We start from the raw sequence: 20,461 nt of genomic DNA on the forward strand, positions 1-20,461 counted from the left end.
CTGCTTTTGCATAGAGGAGCAATTCTGGCAGAAACCCTGTGGCTAAACTGACATGTTCCCCAGCCCATCATTCTCCCATCATCAGGTCTATAGCTTCTCAATTTATCAGCTTCATTTTTATGAGTTTATAGCATACCAGACCCACATTTTCTGCCTCCTTTGTGCTATATTTGACTCAGCCTCAGTTGCACTTATATCTCAGTGTGTAAGTATGTTCCAGAAATTCATTCTTCAGTGATTAAAATCTTGTAGCATCTGTTTTAAATTTGCTCGGACTAGTTTATCACCGTTTATTTCTGCTCAAATGCTACTGTTAAAGTACCAGCATTCAGGTTTTATGATTTCTTTTTATGAAGAGCTTGAAATTTGGTTTTGGCTGAATTTTTCTCATGGCAGAGATTCAGAGGTTGTTCATGGATATCCCATAATAAATAATGCAAATATCTGTAACATTTAGTGTAGATCTGTCCCTGGAATGCTTCTGTTTATGCTATTTCATGTCTATTTACCTACTTACCAACAAGTAGAAGAAATGTACTGTTTACATTAGACAGAAGGCTTTTAAGTGTGGCTTATTGCACTAAACTTCATGTACAGCTAATGACAGCACATAAATCTTGGATGTTCTCTGTCAGCAGCTATACTTCATATCCCTCACAGACATTATTTAACAATTGAAATCTATTAGGAAACTAATTTGATGCACTTTAAAAATAATTTTAAGGTACACAAGTACAAAATAGTCTTGGCACGGACCCTGGGAAGCAAGGGAGTGAAAAGTTTGGGCAAACAACCCTCTTCTACCTTCCACACCTCTCCCAAAGGCATGTGTATTGTGAAAGTTACCTTCTGAATCAGCAGCTCAGCTTCCCATCTGCATTTGCCTGGGGACCCCCTTACCTGGGACACCAGCACACTTCACCCACGTGGCACAGCATCAAACAGCCTCACAGCCGAGCATGGGCAATTCTTTAGTCCCACTCCCCTTTTTGTCAACTTTCCTTAGAAATGTGCTGGCACTGCTGCACTCTTCCCTCCCTGACACGAGGTATGATTAATGACAGTTCTTAAAAACTACAAATTCCTCTTTTGTCAGCATGGCCAACAACTGGAGTTTCACATGCTAGCAGCTTCATCAGTCTTCAAGCAGGAAACAAATCATGACACATTCTCCACAGGTCAGAATAAATGTTCCACTGTGGTACTTCTTTATCATTACTGAAAGAGAAATGCACCTAAGGAGAAAGCACCCAAGATTCATTCTGAAAAATCCTTCCAAAATTCCCTTTAGTCTGCCTCTGCTCAGTGCTCATGGACACAGTTTATGGGAAGCAAAGAAATATGTGCATGCACTGAGCCCCTTTTTAGGGAAAAAAAAAAAGAAACTAGTTGAAAAATTGACACTAAACAAAATATACTTAATCTAAATTGTAGTTTTATTGAATCAGTAATGCTCATTTTGGTTAGGATGCATAAGGGTTTCAATTCAGCTCTCTTGTTTACAATTGCCCATAATTACCTTCTGACAAAAATTTCCCATGCCTGGTTTATTCAGTTGCTGAATTTTCCTCTGTTAAGTTTAAGCAAAACAAATTTCAGCCATTCTCATCAGGAAAGCAAGGGGAACTCCAGTTGTGTTACAATCTTATTTCCAAACTGTTTCCAATTTGAACAACAAATTGAAAAAGAAAAGTTCTGACTAAATTAGGTAAGGAGACTTTGAAAATATCTTTCTGGGGCGTTCCTGCCACAGTCAGGGAGAAATCAAGTTGGCATTCCTGCCCAAGAAGAGCCAGTCCATGGCTATCGGACCCTCCAGCCTGATTTGCACCAGATTCTTCTGAGCTATTTGTTCATGGACGATCAGCCAGAGTCTTCCACTGAGAAAGTGGGCATTTTCTTTCAAAACCATCTAGGGAAGAAGCTGGGATCCATTTACCTATGGTTTTGTGCTGGAGTTATCACTGTGAAAGTCCTCAGGCTCCTCACAGTTGCTCCTGTGGCACAGGGATGTGCCCCAGAGCACGGCCCTGCTGAGCACAGCCCAAGCCACCAGCATGTGCCCAGAAGTGGTGTCAGAGGAGCCCACGGCACTCGGCTTCCGAGGAGCACAGCACAACTGCTCAGCCACAGCTTCTGCTGTGCAAATAGGTACTGGGAGCTCTGGTTTAGCCAGCTATTAACCCAGGTTATGTGGGCTCCCTTCTCACTGTGCTGTGCAGTTTTAATCAGTGTAATGAGGTACTGAATCCACTGCCTTGTAAACGTCTGTATATTGTGTATCAATGGGGTTGCCTTTATCGGTGTATCTTGCTGTCTTCCCAGCACAACTGTTTGATCTGACTCATTTCCCTAAAAACATGCTAACTGACATAAATTATAGTCTTACCCCTCAGGTCTTTCTCAGCTAATCCCTTAACAGCTTTTCCCTTATTTTACCATGACTGAATCAGGCTAACTAAGTTATAATTAGCAGTATCATTCTCATTCTCTGAATATTGACATAATATTACCACTAAGACATGATTTTCTGGGGTTTCTTCATCATTCCCATATCTGTTAAAACTATTGAAGGTGCAGAAGTCAAGTTGCCCAATGCTTTTATAACTCATAGGAGCAAAAAGCTGTGCCTGCAGATTTATCAATGTCAGCATCTGTTACTTAACAAGCCGATTTTTATTGGTTCAGAAAGCAGTTAATTTGATATATGCGTATCATACTGATTTCACCCAAGTATAGTAAGGAAATACTTATTTTTTCTTTTCTTCAGCATTAAAAGCAATTTTACCAGCTTTATCTAGCTATGACCAAGCATTTCTGGGGCTTGAGGTTTGGGCAGGGTTTGTTGGAGTTTTTTTTTTTATATTTATGCTCTTAACTATATAGTCCCTTTTGACTTTCCAGTCAGAGACCTTCTTATTTGGCAGCTTCATCTTCCCATATTAATTTCCCAAGATTTGTGGCTTCTCATTTGACATTCTTCTGGCCTGTATCCAATTTTTTTCATTTGTTAAAAATTGCTTCTTTATTTCTAATCATGGCATTCTCTTAACAACTGAAAATAGTACCAATGTTCTTTTCTTTGGCAGTGACAATAATATTGGACAGCTAATAAATGCTCCTCAAGAGCCATCATCTCCCATGTACATTGTTCTGCCCAGATATATTACCCAAAGAGATTCTCCTTATGACTTTCCTGAGATTTCATAAATTAAAGCTTTTGAAGCTTTGTTTGAGACTCTCGTGTGATTGGTCACGCTAAATATAATCAGACCTTGAACACGGGTCTCTTGGTAACCACCAGCTTCCAATTCAGCAACTTTTATCTTTATTCCTTGTAGTGAAGTCCAAAATATTTATCCTATGATGGTAAGGCTTTTAAGTTATGTAAGTGACATTTTACCAACTTTTTGGAAAAGTGGTTAGGTCACCATCTCTTTGAATGCAGAAGACAAGATTAGATCTCCTTTTAAAAAATCATTCTTTGATCTAGTTCTGAAAAAACTTTATCCAGCCTCTGCGCAGGAGGGTCAGCCTAGGTGAACAGGGAGGTCCCTTCTGTCCAGAGAGTCTGAAAGTCCTTGAACACAAATGAATCTCTGTTGACGTTTAATTGGTTACTGCAAACCTTTCAGTTTTTAATTTCCCCACAACACTGCAGATTTGAATTCTGCTCATTACAGAAACTTGGTTAGGTGTAATTCATCAGTGTAATTCCAGGTTTTCTAACCCTTCTAAGGAGTTGGCCCTTTTCATATTTCTCTTATTCTCTCCTTGCACCCTGCTGCCTCATTGTATTTTCCAGTGTTTGTTTGCACACTGGTCTACAGGCATTCAGGAATCTTCACTTCTGATTAATCTCTTCCTGCAGCTGCCCAGCAATAACATGAAAGGCAAAAGACATAAGTCAGAACATGAAAAACTTCAATTATAGATGACTTTTTTTTTTTTTTGCTTGGTTTGGGTTTCTTTTTTTTACCTTGAGAGTGGTCAGATACTGGAAGAGGTTGCCCAGAGAGGTTAAAGGATCTCCTTCCCAGGAGGTGTTCAAGATAACTAGAAATTGTCCAGAGCAACCTGATGTAATTATACTTTGAGCAGGGAGGTTCCCCAGATGACCCCCCCGAGGTCCCTTTCAACGTAAATAATTCATGACTCTATGAGCTATAAACCTAAAACAAGGTAATTGTATCTCCACTGTGCAGTCCTACCTCTGAAGCTCGTTTTTTCCTCTCTATCTGTCTTAATCACATCATAACCAGAGGTGTTAACATTCACATCATTAACATCTCAGCAGGTCAATGTAATTGATAATGTCAGTGAAATTAAAATGTCTTTTTATTAAGACTGTACCATTTCTTTCGGTCTTTTCCTCACCAGACTTGAACCCAGCCTTTATGCTCCATAAAAACAAAATCCTTGATAATATTTTAAGAGTTAGTTTGCCAGCATAGTGAGGTACTCCAATGCAGCTCCAGACTTTTTGTAGGATATAAATAGTATGTAACAGAAATAATGCATTGAAGGTGGTGTTTGAATGATACTACACAAAAGCAGATACATCTGCCTCAATTAATGAGGTTTTGACAATGCCATTCTTGCTCAATACTGGTTTTAGTACATTGCTTCCTTCAGGCCTACATGAATGAATGCACTGGGCAAGGCAGGTGGAGCATTATAATATATGCAGGAATTTCTGAGTTTTGACGAGCCTGCCTTTGCAATAAAAATGTAAATCTAGAATGTATAAAAAACATCTTTGTCAATTATAATCATGTTTTGGTGTATTCTGCTGGACTAAATATTTAAGGCATTGCTAATAAACTCCACAGCTCTTCACTTGTGTTTGACAGATCTGTGACGAGGTACCAGAAGCACATGAAATCACCTTGAAGAATATTTCAAGATCCATTGGCTATTATACATAATGCAAATTCAAAGTGAAGTACTTCGAGTTCTAGAAGTTACAGCAGTTAAAAATGTAGAGCCTAGTTGTGGCACATGACAAAATATAGTGGGAACTGCAGTGTAGGTCAAATAGATTTTTGGAAGACCATAGTTGCAAAAACAATCCATTAAACCTTCTGAAGTTATATTTAATTAGAAATAGCTAGGGATTTTTTAATATTTATTCATACCCTGTTAATATAGTACTCACTGACACACAGATATATGTAGGCATCTAAAACCTAAGGTAATGTAAGGTATGAAATCCTAAAATCTAAGGTGAGCAAGTGTCTTACACAGAAGTGTACAATGTGCTGTGAAGAGCACAGGTACATCAAGAGATAGGGATAAATATTTACCAGCAGAATTACTATAGTTTTTATAACCTTGCTACATTTCTGAAAGGGAAAATCCCTATGTCTGAGAGCCCATTAATAAACTAAGAAGCCTAAACCCAGTATTACCCATTAAGCTAAATAAAATTAAGCAGGATAGATCTCAAATTGAATTATAACTACAATAAAGTGAATTAATATACTTTTAAGATACAGTATGAAGTCAACAACCGCACTTTATATGAGTACAAGTGGGATTCAGATTGTGAAATTACCTATCTGAGACTTAAGAACACATGATAATGGCAATATAACAAACATAACACCCTTCCAGCCTCTTTGCGGCAGCTGCTAGGATCATCAGAATTGCTGTTTATTGAGCAACTTATGCAATTTTCCATTATTTCACCTAATTGCCCTTGTTTAGTTCAAAATGGCTTAAACCTTCTCTTTCTCATTTTGGCAAGCTAATGCACTACAAACACAGTTTCCAACCCTTGGAATGCAAAATGATTTAAGACAGCAATTTCTACATACTTGGATGTGTACAAGTTATCGTGCAGACACACTTAATCACAGTTTCTAAAGGTAACAAATATTACTCACCCATAGGGAAACCATCTATAGGCAAGTTTGCAGAGACTTGAGCCAACATCTGCTTTGGACTAGCCCCAGGACAGCAGTAATCTGCATGTTGTTGGTCCAAGAGGAAACTTCCTGTGCTGCTTTCCCTTCTGGATGGGATCCTCCTTTCTCTTCAACTGCTCAGATGTACTGAGGGCTGTCACATCATACATCTCTGAAATTTGCCATTTTCTCTCCTTTTTTTCTGTCCTCTTTAGTTTCCGGGGATTATCTTCAATTTAGCCCCATGTCAAACCCTGTAAATCGAACTTTTCTGCTAGCAGTTTGCATGTTGTCAACCTCTTTTAAAGCCATGATAGAAGGGTCTCAAAATAGGAAGGTTTCAGGATAAGGAGATTAGTGCACAGCTCTTTTATCAAATCCCACATGGGATAAAAGGTAAATTGAAGATGCTGTCAGTTTCTCTCACTTCCTCTGGTTGTTTCATTTAACTGATGATCTAATTCACCAATATCTTCTCTGACTTCATTGATACTCCCATTGCACCTGCCAATATTTTGAACTCTCTCAATGATTTTTCAATCATTTTTTGGTCCTATGGGCAGCAAAGGGTCAGGAGAATTAAGTCATTTTATTCACCCCAGGCAAAGGAAGCTCACCCCGGCAAAAGAATTTTTTGCAGGTACATCAATAAGAAATTTAGTTAAGCAAGTAAAAACAATGTTAACAGAGCATTAGGAGAGTATGGAAAAGCAGCTTTAAATACACAAGCTTTGTCCAAAGGAGTTTATTATTTTACTGCTGTCTCCAAGCAATGGCTTCAAAGAAACTAATCATTCTCAGTATTTATTTTCTAAAAATGTACAGAAGCGATTGAGAGATTATAAATTGTCAACTTCTGTGATTATTTTCATTTTTCAGCAATGAGTTTAATTTATTTTAAGGTATATATTAAAAAAACCCTCAAAAACATTTAAAAGTAAAATCTTATATTTCCCCTTTGATAATATTTCCACAATGGACTTGCATTGCAGAAGAGGTTGCAGTAATTTTCTTCCATTTTCAGCCAGGTTTTATTTTTATTTTTTATAGGAGGACTGCCAGATTGTCTTATGCTTGGAGAGGACTTGAATTGAAAAGAATATTTTCTCTGCTGTGGTCTCAAATGTCATAATTCTTCCAGCTGGCATAATATATAAGAAGAGGGAATAAGTATATAGGATGCATGGGACAAGAGCACTTCAGTACATCAGCATATATACAGGGGTAAGTATTTGTAAACTCATTCCCTGTATTTAAATTTCATGGATTTTATGCCCTTGCATGTTAGCATCACTTCCACATCAAAGAATCACATTTTGTTTAAACAAGTTGAGAAACCAGATGCCATGAGAATCAAATCCTCTCCAGATGCACTGGATGCTTTAATCTCCATCTCTCAAAATGCAGGCATTATATATCAAATAAACTTTGCTCCCAGTTTAACTAGAACATCCTGTAAGATCCAGTCCATTAAATAAACCTAAAGACTGAAGTTTAAATGTAGTTCCCCTGCCTCATAATAGCATCTCCTTCTTTCTCTGAATCAAAACAATCAGGGTGTGCCTGAGAGTTCTCATTCCTGGACAACTGTTAGGACTTGCCAAAATGGGCCCCGGGACTGGCAGAATTTTAAATCTCAATCTTTTCTGAAGGGTACAGGGTTTTCCCAGGCACTGCTGGCCATGGCTCCTAGGAACTGGAGTAAGTACCTTCTTCCTAAAGATTTCCTTTAATCTCCAGAAGTTTTATGGGTTGAAAAGATGTGGGATGTAATTTTCAGCAGACATTGGCACTCATCAGTGATCAAAGACATAGCAGAAAGCAGTGCAGAAGCTGCCCCTGGGCATGAAAGGAGAGAAAAAGTCTGTCCAGTTAGGACAAATCCATTGAAATGTCTCAGCACTTAGGATGGTTCCTGGGCTGGATTTAAGGCATCTAAATACAGTGACAAAGATAAAAGCCCCTTTTCAGCTGTTATTTAGCCTAAATTCTTTAGGCCTCCAGGATTTCAGGTTTCCAGGTGGCAAAACCTGAGATGCTTAGAGACAGTTTACTAATTCAGGCCCTACAAAGAGCCAGTCCCAGCCTCTCCTCTCGTCTTGTTTGACACATGTGACGTAGTTGGTTGTCTCAGAACATACATATTGAATGAGTCTGCACAAAATTGGATTGCAGGTGCTTATTCCTTTGGAAATATGGTTAGAGGAATGATGTCTCTCTCTCTGCCAATTGGACTGGGACTATTTTTACACTTGCTTAGTGGTTAGAGTTCTCATTCAGAGCTAAGGAGGGTGCAGGCCAATTCCCAGTCCTGCCTGTCAGATGCTGGTATGCTTCCAGCTCTCACATTATGGAATAGCACTCTAGACAGCTATTACCTGGTAGATGGCAATCCTCAACCTCTCCTGAACCTGTGAATTAGAAAGGAGGAATATTGCTTTAACTACATGATGCAAGCAGTCTCAAAGAAGAGGTCATTCCCGGTCTTCTTTTCACAGCCCCAACCACTGCCTGTGCATTTGGCATAATAATACTTAACACAAAATTCTTAATATGGTCCTGGGGGCAGCAGCATGAATCCAGAGCTCCCACATCCCACTTGAAGCACTAGTACATAGAGGTCATTATCCTCTTTCTTTTCTGACCAAAAGATTTTTAACTCTCTTGTGCAAAGTGGAGCTGGTTCAGAAGGGATTTGGTGCTACTACAGGACTGCCTTTAGCCTGCTACACAAAGTAGTCCTACAGTGTGAAAAAAGAAACTCCTGATGAACCTGAGCCTCCTAAAGAAGGGAAAAGGGATTTGCTTGTGTCTTTATGATATAGTGGTGCACCCTTCTCTTTAGAGGAGGTGATGAAGGCACCTATTAGCAGAACAAGATTTTGGACTGGGAATCCTGAGGGAAATTAGCATAGAATGAGAAAGCTATATCCTAGAAATGGATCAGATTGAAGACATATTTTTGCAGGCTTCTCCCATAGATTCATGTAGGTGACTCCTTCCTCAGTGCACTAATTGCCAAAATTTCCATTTGGAAGCATTGCATTCTCCCCATGAACTATATTTAGCATTTCTTGTTTTCTGGATGTGGGCATTTAAAATCTTAATTATAATAGCAGTATTGATGTGGCCAGCATAGTCTAAATGAAGTGAGATTTGTAGACAGATCATGTTTCCTATTAGAAAGGAAAAAAAAAACAGGAAAAAGAAAGCAGGCTATCAGACGTTTTTAAAGCCTTTTGTAGCTCCTCCTGTTTTTTTCTGACAATATTTGGATTAATAAAAGATATTTCTCTGTCTATAAAACTTGCCTCATCAATTCATGGTAAAAAATGCATCACCACCCTCCCTAGATTTTAAGATTTGTCCAGTACAACCCATTTTGGTAATATTCCACGCCTTTCATTTCTCAGAGTGAGCTGTGACTGTGGGAGCAGAAACAAGACAGCTTGGTTTCTCAATCTTTTTTGTGCTTTGTACCCTCAAGCCACTAAGCAGAGGCTTTAGCCTTGGTGGTAGCCAGAGACTCTAGGGGAACTTTACCAAAACAACTTCCTAATCCTATCTCCAGAGTCAAGATACCTCCTAACTATACCTTGGATGCTTCCCTGTTGTTTACTGTGACACACCTTTGTATGGAACTCATCTTGCTTTTAATCACTCAGGCATGATTTCTGCATCAGCATTTAATACTCTGGGGATAATGAAGAATATTTTGCCATCCCTTATGCCTTTAACAGAAAACTCAGATCCTACATATGGCTAAAAGGGTTCTGTCACTGTAAAATGGGTGGTACTCTTTGCCACTGATGCCACCACTGCAGTTTTGGGGTCCTCATGATTTCTCACCTGCCTTCCTGGTTGCTACATCAGCCTTAGGCATTGGATCACACAGTTCTTCTGGAAGCTTTCTGAAGTTCCCAAGGAAGGCAGCACTCACTTTCAGGCCACCATTTCCTAGGGCACTAAGACCCCTTCCTTCAGGATGTCGTTTACCTCCTTTCCAGTAAAACCCAATACCAGCTTTCTAAAACAACCCTCTCCACATCCTCACATGGTTCAGTACACCATCTGCTTGCCTTTGATCATTTTATTCCTACTCTGATAAGCACCTAAAAAACATCTGCCTACCGTAAGTAAAATCTTTCTAACATTAATTGCTAAGTAGTATCTGTGTGTACAAAAAATAAGACTTAGGCATCCTCAGTGTGGCCGTGTGTCAGCTTGGGGTGTCTGCTGAGCATGTCTGGGCTGCTCACAGCATTCACACCCCTGCTGTGGGTGACAGGCTTATGTCTCCATGTGTCCCCATATACTTCAATCCATCTTTTGCTCCTACAATCCTATCATAATATAAATGTATTGCAATATCACAAGCAGTTCCAGATTGCCAAACCTTTTTAACCTGCAGCCCTGATGCACAACTGTAAATTTCAGTGAAGCTTTGTGCTCACCATAGCATCTTGCCCTTGCTGCTATGTATCTCCAAGGGAAACCTTTCAGAGCTGGAATCTAGACTACAAGGAAACATCTTTCCAAATACCTGTCAGCTTTTAGGGTTGTGCTGTATTAGTCATACACACATTTTGTGTGACCCGGTTTCAACAAAGAATATGTTTCCTCTTTCTATATGTGCCAGCTTGGGTATCTATTTTCAATCCTTACTTTGTTATCTTTGTTATTTCTTCAATTTCAACTTCAAGGTCTTTCTTTTAGCAACAGACAATGAAGTGGATGAAATTCTGATGAAAACTCACTCTTAAGCCTGGGCTTTCAAGTTCAGTCTGTCTTTCTAAATAATTGCTTACCTTTTATTTATGGCCTACCATAAAGCATGTTTTTCCCCCTAATACTATTAAAGTGTTCTCACTGACCTCTTCTTAAAAACCTTCTTATCATCTGCTAACTTCTAATTCTATTCTGCAAAATCCCTGCCTCTCTGATCTTCTCATGTAGATTTTATGTTTCAATTAAAGCCTGATCTAGTTTCTCCTTCCTTGCCTACAAACTGTCTTTGTCTTGCTTCAAACTTTTTAGATTCTCTTCTGATTTAGACACATTAGTTTCCTATTTCAGATGTCACCCAACAAGTTTTTAAGAGAGCATCACAAGCAATACATTGCCAACACAACTATCCCCATTAAATACATATGATTATTTAAAAAAATATAGGTAAAGCTAATATATTAATGCATAACAAAACTTTCACCATTAACTAAGAACTACATCCTATCTCATCAAAAGTTACCCAGGCTCATACAAAGAGCCTTCTAATCCATCTGCAACCAGCCTGGCTGGTGGGGGATTTGACTCAGATGGAAACTGAACTCAATAAATTAGGATGACATTCAGTATAAATGGTGAGACTCTGTAGGCAGAAAGACAAAGAATATTTAACATTTCCAATTTGATTTCTTCCAGTGTAATGTTTAGGTCTCATCCATCATTACTTTTGGTGACATCTTAGAGAGGGAGGAGCATACTCCATCATCTCTGAAAATCTTATGCACTTCTGTTTTTCTTCTTAACTGCAAGAGTAAGTTGCATGCAAGGAAAAATCTGAAGCCTGTAAATGCTCCTAGGTTTTAGATTTTTGCTGAACATGTTTGGGAAACACTTAAATTAGGTCCAATTAGTCTTCAATCAATCTAGTTGAAGAAATTATTCTTTTGGCTGCATTCACAGGAAACTGTTAAAAGTAAATTATAGTTCACTGATTGCTACAGACTGGAGAAAAAACTTCCCCTTCTTCACTCCTAACAGCCTACTTCTCTATTTTTAATCAGAGCTGTTGAGTAGTTTGTCCTGGGCAAAGAAAAACGTGCATACAGAAACTGATTTGGAATTCATTTCTAATAATAGGCAATAGATGCAGATGCTTAATAGGCGAAGGATACAGGATGGATTTTTTTTTTCTCCCCAGGCAGCCCCTTTTTGAATGCCACATATAAAATTTGATTCAGACAAAAGAGACTCAGGTGTGACTATTGTTTGATCTACAGCTGGCAAGAACAACTGTATTCATTAAGTTGGGCTTTTATGAGGCTCACTGCATGCTCATAAGCCAACTTGAAACAAATCTAAATTGATGATAAAATTACAAGTTTTACTAAGCTGGCAGAATCAAAATGAGGTTACAGGAGAAATCAAATTCCATTTAAATAAATTGGCAGTACAAGAAAATGAAGTTATCAATTTACCAAAGAATTATACATATAAATAGTCAAACACATAATCACAAAGTCTTTACTCAGTCATGTAGAAAAGTCAATGAGAATATGAGAAGAAGGGCAGCTGTGGCATAGATATGGCTTAAATGTCTTCCATTTCCCACAAATATTATGGAATCAATACTGATATTGTTGTTTTTACATAACAATCCATTCAGATGTGTTTTTACTGTGTCATCAGTTCTTAAATTAAGTTGGTGACTTTCAGCAGTGGAGTATTGAGGAAGGGCAGGCTGCTTTTTTTTATCTCATTGTAGTAACTTCAGTCTTTGCCAAAAAACTGTATTTTATATTCAAAGACCCATTTAAGCAAAGAAAAGTGAATGGTATTTGCCAGCCATAAGAACTTCTTCAAAAAGGGTTATTTCCTTCAGGCAAGATCGGAGCAAAGGTTTTCATGAAGGCTGGGGTTACACAGCAGCTCAGGGACACTGTGAATAACACTGGCACTTGTGAGAGAATTAAATGTGCCTTGAAAGGGGAAATTCAACTTAAAAAAAGGAAGCTTCTTTTGCACACAGAGTACTTGCTATAAGTAGCACAAAAGTATTTCTGATAGGAAAGGGTGGATTTTCTTTGATCTGGGCTTTTTGCACACAGTGGAAGACAGGCACTGAAAGCAGAGGAAAGGATGAACATTTCTGTTATCAAGCATGATCCATACTGGAGTATTTTGCTGCCTCTGAGATAGAAACACTGGAGAAAGAAATAAGACATTCCCCAGCATTGTAGTAATCCTCTTGATTGAGTGCTTTAGCCTTTCTTCTTTATCTAATAATGATTTGGACAGTTACAGACACAAGCATTTGTGATGCTCCTATAAACAAGTAAGAGCACACCTTCATAAAAACATAATTGCTACTAGTGAAGTGACTCCACAGCTGCTCTCTTTTTCATTTGAGCCAAAGCTGCTGTCATAGCAGCTTCGCACACATCCCTTACTTCCTGGACCAAGCTGCTATAGCAGAATGAGCCAGAGCTCATCCTATGGTGGCATCAGCACAATAATTTCCTGAATTCCTGGAACAAGATGTTTGTAATCAGGACCTGGGTGAAAGGCCCAAAGTGGATCTCCAGGGTGCTGTCTGATCACACACATTATAAGGAGGCTGATCCTAATTTACACCAGTGAGTACAAGAATCAGGTCCTTTCTTCACAGCTCAGTTCTGATGGTTGAAAGAAGAAACCAAAACTGAAAGGCAGAATCTTTTCCTTTACCTTGTAAAGTTAATGTGCCGTAAGAAGCACTGTGAGAAAATCAGTATGTGTCCCCAGAGTGATTTCTGCACTAGAACAGAAGCTTGGCTCATTTAACTGAGCTACTGAATCTCACATCTTCATTTAATAATTGAGATTAATTTATTGCAAGAAAAGTAGCACTTGATCAGCACTCCTTCTGTTTGGAAAGCAGTTTGAGGTTTGTGTCACATGCCCAGCTGATTTTGAAAGACTCCTACTGAAAATAAAGAATGTAACACCTGAGGACTAAGCATAGAGTATATTGCATGACGGCTAATCCTCGTTAGCTGGGTTTGTATAGTTAGGAATCAAATACAGATTCAACTTGCTGTATACAACACACACCTTGACACCAAAGGTGCCTTGCAAGCTGCTATTTGAAGTTATGCCTGTATGTGTATGTGTAGTCATGATGCCATTTCCAGGCAGTGTCCTGTGCAGAAATGGGGAGCTTGGAAGAGGGACAGCCTGGGAATGGGCATTTACATTCTCTTTTCTGTACAATGACTGTTGAAGAGACTCCAGCAACTGACTGGCCTGTGAATCAGCTGTCACCTCTAACTAGTCACCTGTGTGGGAACAGGGGTGTGCTCCCTTCCTGTTTCACTGCAAAGTCAAACAGGCTGCTGTGATTTGCTGAGATGTGAACCCAGCAGACAAGTTTGCTTTACTAGACTTGATGCAAGTGTGAGAGCTCAGAAAAGAGCACAGCCATCACCTATCATACCTGTGACGCAGAAGTGGTTCAATCAACTTGCCAACTCTGTGGCCAGGTCTGGCTTAAGGTGAGGAAAAATATGTACATCTGGCCTTTCCTTTAGGTGGAACTCAAACACCACAGCTAATCCAGACGAGTGTCTAATTCTGGCTTGATGACGTTCTTCCCCTCCGAATTTCCCCCTCAGTTTCGCTTGCAGGGAGAACACGGTTGTGTCCTGTAATTTGTTCAGTGGCACTCTGTGTCATTAGGCAGCCGCTGTGCCCTCTTTCAGAGATACCTGCCCCAAGTTGTGGATGAAGGATTCTGCTTGCAGAGGCACTGGAATGCTCCATGATCTCTGGACCAAAGGTATTATTTATATAGTTGGTGTTTTTTATTGTTGTTAAAAGAGGAGTTTCTAGGTGTTAGAGCAGAGTGATCCCAGAATCATAGTGAAAGTCATGGTTCTCCTGAAGATATTAGGTAGAGTAAAGGATATTGCTGAATGGGAAGAGATACAAAACACATTCAGAAATCAAACATTAGGAAGACAGAATGTTGGATTTTCTTAAAGTAATAAAAAATAATTAAACAACAAGCCCATAATTTTCAAATGTAATTTTGAATGAAAGATAGTTATAAAAGAATGAGCAGTAGAAAAAGTTTTGCAATTGATTAAAACAGTGACACTTTTCTGACTGGGAAAGCACATTGGAAATACAAGTTGCCTGAGTAATGTATGTTTTTAAAACATGCCCCTTGTTGGATAGTTATATGGTCATATGGCTTAGTATGTGGGTGGTGGGCATCATAGAATCCTCTGAACTTGCCATGTTAAGGCAATTTTCTTAAAGTGTAATTTCCTTTGATAAGACTTGTAGAAATCAACCTGTATTTACAACATGGGGAAGGCTGGTAAATGCATTTTTAGGATAATTTAATTTATAAGCCCCTGGAATAGTTTCCAAGTCAGCAGTGGGAAGTCTTTGTCACAGATGTCCTGCCTCCAGGAGGCTCACAGCACTGCTCATGGAGCTGCTCAGTGTTGCTTGCATAGGGTGGAAATTTTTAGAAAAATTCCCCATGCTAGAAAAATAAAAAGAGCAATTTACTAGTTCAGTGTTTAGTTTTGTTTTGAGTTCAACATGGGGCAGGAGAGTCTTCACATAGAATATGTGTACCTGTTGTAAGAAAACAAGCTAACTACCTGTGGGAATATGCAAGAAAGGAACATTTTGGAAGGGACTTAAGGGTAATGATGGAACTTAGGAGTCAAAGATCACAGATGTGACAGTGTCTTTCAAAAGATAATGACTACATCCAAACCTGCAAACAGCAAAAAGGAGAGCAAATGAAAATGCAGGCAAGTGTACTCTCGGGGTTCTGTGGTCAAGATGACTCTGAGATCGTAAAAAGTCTTTTTCTCCCAGCCCCACAGCCAAAGAAGAAGTCCACATGCGTCGGTTTTGCTTCTCAAGGGTGTTTATTTTCTCTTATCTAGAACATTCTTTCTCTGACCTGCTAAGCTCTGTCTAGCAAGTCAGATCGTCACATTCTGCCTGCTCTCTTAGGGCAGTGTTTACATTTTATACTATGAACTATGTGTACTTTATTTGCGATTAATTCCCAATACCTATCACCTATGTTAGACAGTGTGTCTCTATTCTAAACCAATAAAAAGTGTCACCATCACAGTGAAAGATGGAGGACAAGAAGAAGGAGAAGAAGGTCAGGACACACCCAAATCCCTCCATCTTGTCCCCTTGAACCCCTTATTTGAAAACCCTAAAATTCTACTTTTTCACCCTGTGTTAATTTAACTACTACACTACTCAAACCCGTGTGGCTTGTAATTCTTCATACAAAGTTGGCAGTTTTTTCCACGGGCCAAAATTGAAGCCACAAGTGTTTTTGACTTCATGCCAAGGTCTCCGAGCTCTCTGCCGGGGTTTCAAGACAGCCAGGGCAGCCAGAGGGATATCCTGGGTTCCCACAGCGTACCTGATACAAAGCTCTTTTTTACTCCAAAACCTTCATGCTTCACTGTGTCTATTGGGTTTTACATGCTGGTTTCACACACTGGGCTGGGAGGAACAGGAGACAGCCAATCTCAATAAGTCACACTGGGCTTTCTGGCAATTGCCTCAAAAGTAAAGAAATGAAGTTTCCTCTTTTGCCCAAACACTGGTGTTAGTTTTTGCCATCCAGAGGGACCTTGATATGCTTGAGAGGCAGATCAATGCAAACATCGCGGCGTTCAACAAAGCAAAGTGCAAGGGCCTACACCTGTGTTGTGGCAATCCCAGAGACACCAGCAGGTTGGTGAAGTGATTGAGAGCAGCCCTGTGGAGAAGGATTTGGGTGTGATGGTTGATGAATAACTCAACATAAGCAGGAAGTGTGCACTCATAGCCCAGAAAGCCAACCATACCCTGGGCTGTATCTAAAGCAGCATGGCCAGCAGACTGAGGGAGGTGATTCTCCCCCTCTACTCTCATCTCCTTTCATGAAACCCCACCTGGGGTGATGCATAGAGTTCTGGTGCCCCCACACAGGAAGGACATGGAACTCTTGGAGCAAGTCTGGAGGAAGGCCACAAGGTTGGTAAGAGGACAGGAGTCACTCCCTTAGCAACCTTCCAGTATATGAAGGGAGCTGCGGGGAAGGGAGAAGGATTCTTCATCAGGAACTGTAGTGATAGGAAAGGGAGGAATGGGTGCAAATTGCAAGAGGGGACATTTAGGCTGGATATTAGGAAGAAATTCTTTACTGTGAGGGTGGTGAGGCACTGGAAGTAGTTGCCCAGAGAAGTTTTGAATGTCTCAACCCTTGACCATGTTCAAAACCAGGTTGGATGGGCTTGGAACAGCCTAGTCCAGTGGGATATGACCCTTCCCATGGCAGGGGGAATTGGGACTAGGTGATCTCTAAGGTTTCTTCCAACTCTTAACATTCTATGATTTTATGGTTCATGACAGAAATCCCCCTGTGCTGAGCCAGGTGGGAACTGCCTCATGAGTTTTCTCAGACTGGTTTGGACCAAACCAAAGCCCTCATGAATCAGGCTTGTAAAGTGCATGCATGTGCTCATACGGTTTCTTCTCCTTTCAGTGATTGCACTGCAGAAGTAGTAAATAAAAGGTTGAGTGTGACTCTTGACTGCATACTGACATAATTTCAATTAATATGCTTCTCCATTTTCATCTCTGACACGTGATTTGTAATTGTGAATCATGGAGACACCTCCAGGAATGCTGAAAAAGTTCCAAAAGGAAAGTAAGACACACCATGTATGCTAGCTTTATTTAGCAAAGGAAAATATTTACCTCCCCATGGACTGACCTCACATTATTCAAGATGTCAGAAGTAATTTTACAGCCCTCAGTCTTCAAGCCACTCCCATCTCATCAGTTATCACTGGCACCATGAAAAACTTCCACAGATGGATGCACTCAGCCTGTGAACAGCAAAACTGCACATCCACAAACAGACCCACAATGTCTACCTTTCATCTCTTACCTGCCCCCCTTTGACTGCTGGTCAGTTCTGAGACACAACAAGACTTTCAATAGCCTGCACATAAAAGAGAGAATTGAGCACAGAATTTGTATTGAATATGCCAAAGGAAAGGTGTAAGCAGCCCACAGTGATACTGTGTAATTCCCCTTCCTCCCTTCAGTCTTCTGGACAATGGCTCCAAGGATTTGCATTTGTTGGTGAAAGGCATTTTATAAAAAAGGGGAAGAAAAGCTCCTTGCAGCACTGAAGCTGTAGTGGCCCAATTAATGATTCAGCAATTCTCTATAAAGCAGTTCCCATGAGAGCATCAATTCCCCTCTGCAGGGAAGGTGAGTGTACATCCCTCTGCAGACTCATGAGGTCCTTCTTCATGCCAGCACCCCAGCAACGTTACTTCTCCTGGAAGATGGCAGGCAGGAAAACATGTAGGAACTTTGAGGACTTCTGTGCTCACAACTCCAAATCTAAACCATAAAGAAAGGCATGCAGTGCTAATTGGTATTTTTGCCTGGGTTTTTTCTCTCTCACTCTCATTTTCAGTTCTTGTTTTGCTCTTTGCTTCTGTGAGACAGTCATTGCAAAACATGCAGAACACTCTCTCCACTTATGTCAGTATTTGCTGAATTGCTTTAATTTCTCCTCTTACACACCTGTACTAAATCCAAAAAAATAGAACTATCCTTTATTTTTCACTTGACTGAAGGCCAAAATTCTTATTTATAGGATGGAAATATGACTGCTACAAAGTGGTTTCTGTCATTTTCAATGTCTTGGCAGAGGCATTTTAACTTAGGCAGTCAGTTGTCTGGTTTAGTTCAGTGGGACCCAGCCTGGGAGGGGAAAACCCCTGGATAAAAGTTTACCATACAGTTGGGGTGGCTGGAGAAGAAGAAGAATGACCTCTGTCTATGACAATGGATTCTGCATGAGCCCTCCCTCCCCTCCTGCCTCTTCTGCTATGACAGGTGGATCAAAAGAAAGTTATCTATATTCTCCAAGCCATGTGGACTTGTTTCTCCCCTTTCCTAAGAAAAGGTAGGATGAATTTGGAAAAAATACCATTGTCAGTCCTTTACATTACAGTACACTCTACAAAACACATGTCAGTGGACTGAGTGGAATTCTGTATTAAAGAGAAGAAGACACCAGAAACCTGGAGTAAAGACCCAAGTGTACCAGCCTAAAAAAAAAAAAACATAACAAAAAATGAGAAACCATCCATCAGGAAAGTATATTACTAGTGAGGACAGCAGACAGAAATCTCACAGTTTTTAGGTAGTATGAGAGCTGGAGTTTTACATCTGCTCTTGCAAAAGTGGTTTCTTTGGAGCTCTTTGAAGGAGGAGAGTGAAGGACTTTGGCAAGGGTGGTATGGAGGCTTCTCCCAAATATATGGAAAAGGCACACAAAAATCACAAAGGTGCTGCTAAAATGCAAAATAGCAAACACAGACTGGATGCAGGTACTGGTCTCAGACTGCATGGGAATGAGATTTGGCTGTTTACCAGGACTATGGGCCCTTACTCCACAGGAACCCAAGCAGCCAGAGAGGTGTTTTGCTTAGGAGACAAGACATAGGGGCTTTTTCTTGTTTTCTGAAGAGAAACTAATGTTTTCTTTACAATGAACTGTGTGCTGTTTAGCATCAGCTCTTTGTATCATATATCATAGGATTTCTCTATGTTATCCTGTGCTGCTGTTAAGGAGAGGTTCCTGTCACAAAAATGAAGATCACACACTCCATCGCTTCTGGTAGCTGACATCATCAAGACATTTCCCCCACCTCTTCCTTTTTCATCACACTCTCCTCCGCCTCTACTTTCAATTCCCCATCTTCTTCCCCACACTGTCAGGCCAAGCATGCTCCCCATTCCTCTTTCCTCCATTCCAGGCATTTTGGGTATTTGTCCTGCCCTTTGGACCTCAGGGACTCTGTGTTCCTCCCATGGCATGCACAGTCTGCAGTAATCTTGCACCACATCACCTTCTCTGTAAACCAGAGATCTGCCATAGCATGCTAATTGTGGTTGCTAAAGGCTGGGAAACACATAGAATCCCGTACACCAATCTATAGAAAAAGGTGAGATTAACTTTCTCAATGCTCTCTCTTGCTAAAACGTCTTGTTTTACCACTTCTTTGGGAGTACTGGAGTGTTTTCAACTTCTAACATATTTCTTTCTCTCTTTCCTTCTTCTTACAGTGTCATGGAGGTCTGCATATTCTTCCTTTGTGCTATGATATTTCTCCCAGGTAAAAGGCACATTTTTAATTGTTAAAACTGTTTTGATTGTTTGTGTCCTGCTATGTGATACTTTCTCCTCCACTAAAAAGCTCATTCCTTAGTAGTATTAATCACTTCCATTGTATAGTCAAGGTCATGTAGCCTATGTGACATGTATTTAAATAGTGTTCAGGGACTCTATAAAACATATATAGTAAGTACTTTCTCTCTTCAACTTTATATCTTTACATTACACTTATTTTATGTTGCTCTTAAATTCTCAATTTAAATCTGTCTTTAAAATGTGTGTGTATCACCTGTGTGGATTATAGAGAAGAGCAGTACTAAACTGAAAACTGGCAGTTTGATATGGGTCAACTGGAGTTTGAGACAGCCACAGAGATCATTTTGCAGTCTGGTGCTCTGGAAGAACAGTCAAAACTTTGCACCAGGAGAGAGACTGTAAATCTTATCCTCCTTTTGAACACAGCAGAGATGTTTGTATCTTCTGGGACAGAGGGCTGCATTTCTTCTTCCAAGAAAACACAGTCCCCCCTGGCCACCACTCATAATAATGGACACACAGACACAGGGTAAAGCAGTAGAAAAATCATCCCTTGTGTAGTGCAGTTCATCCTTTT

General features: G+C 40.0%; 1 protein-coding gene across 5 annotated transcripts in view; it reads left to right on the plus strand.

Moving 5' to 3' along the window:
* The window catches only part of CD86 (CD86 molecule), a 40,158-nt gene that overhangs the window by 9,672 nt on the left and 10,025 nt on the right, over positions 1 to 20,461 (plus strand). For 2 of the 5 annotated variants that reach the window (XM_072925785.1, XM_030266759.4), the window contains exons 2-3: positions 6,960 to 7,133; positions 19,800 to 19,849. In XM_072925785.1, coding sequence (XP_072781886.1) covers positions 7,093 to 7,133; positions 19,800 to 19,849 — 91 coding nt within the window. In that variant the 5' untranslated portion in view covers positions 6,960 to 7,092. Of the gene's footprint in view, positions 1 to 4,846; positions 7,134 to 14,291; positions 14,449 to 19,430; positions 19,679 to 19,799; positions 19,850 to 20,461 lie in introns of those variants that run through there. The other 3 variants (XM_030266742.4, XM_002197578.7, XM_030266751.4) reach the window with 3 other exon arrangements.

The sequence above is a fragment of the Taeniopygia guttata genome, chromosome 1 (assembly GCF_048771995.1).
Source record: "Taeniopygia guttata chromosome 1, bTaeGut7.mat, whole genome shotgun sequence".
NCBI lineage: Eukaryota > Metazoa > Chordata > Aves > Passeriformes > Estrildidae > Taeniopygia > Taeniopygia guttata.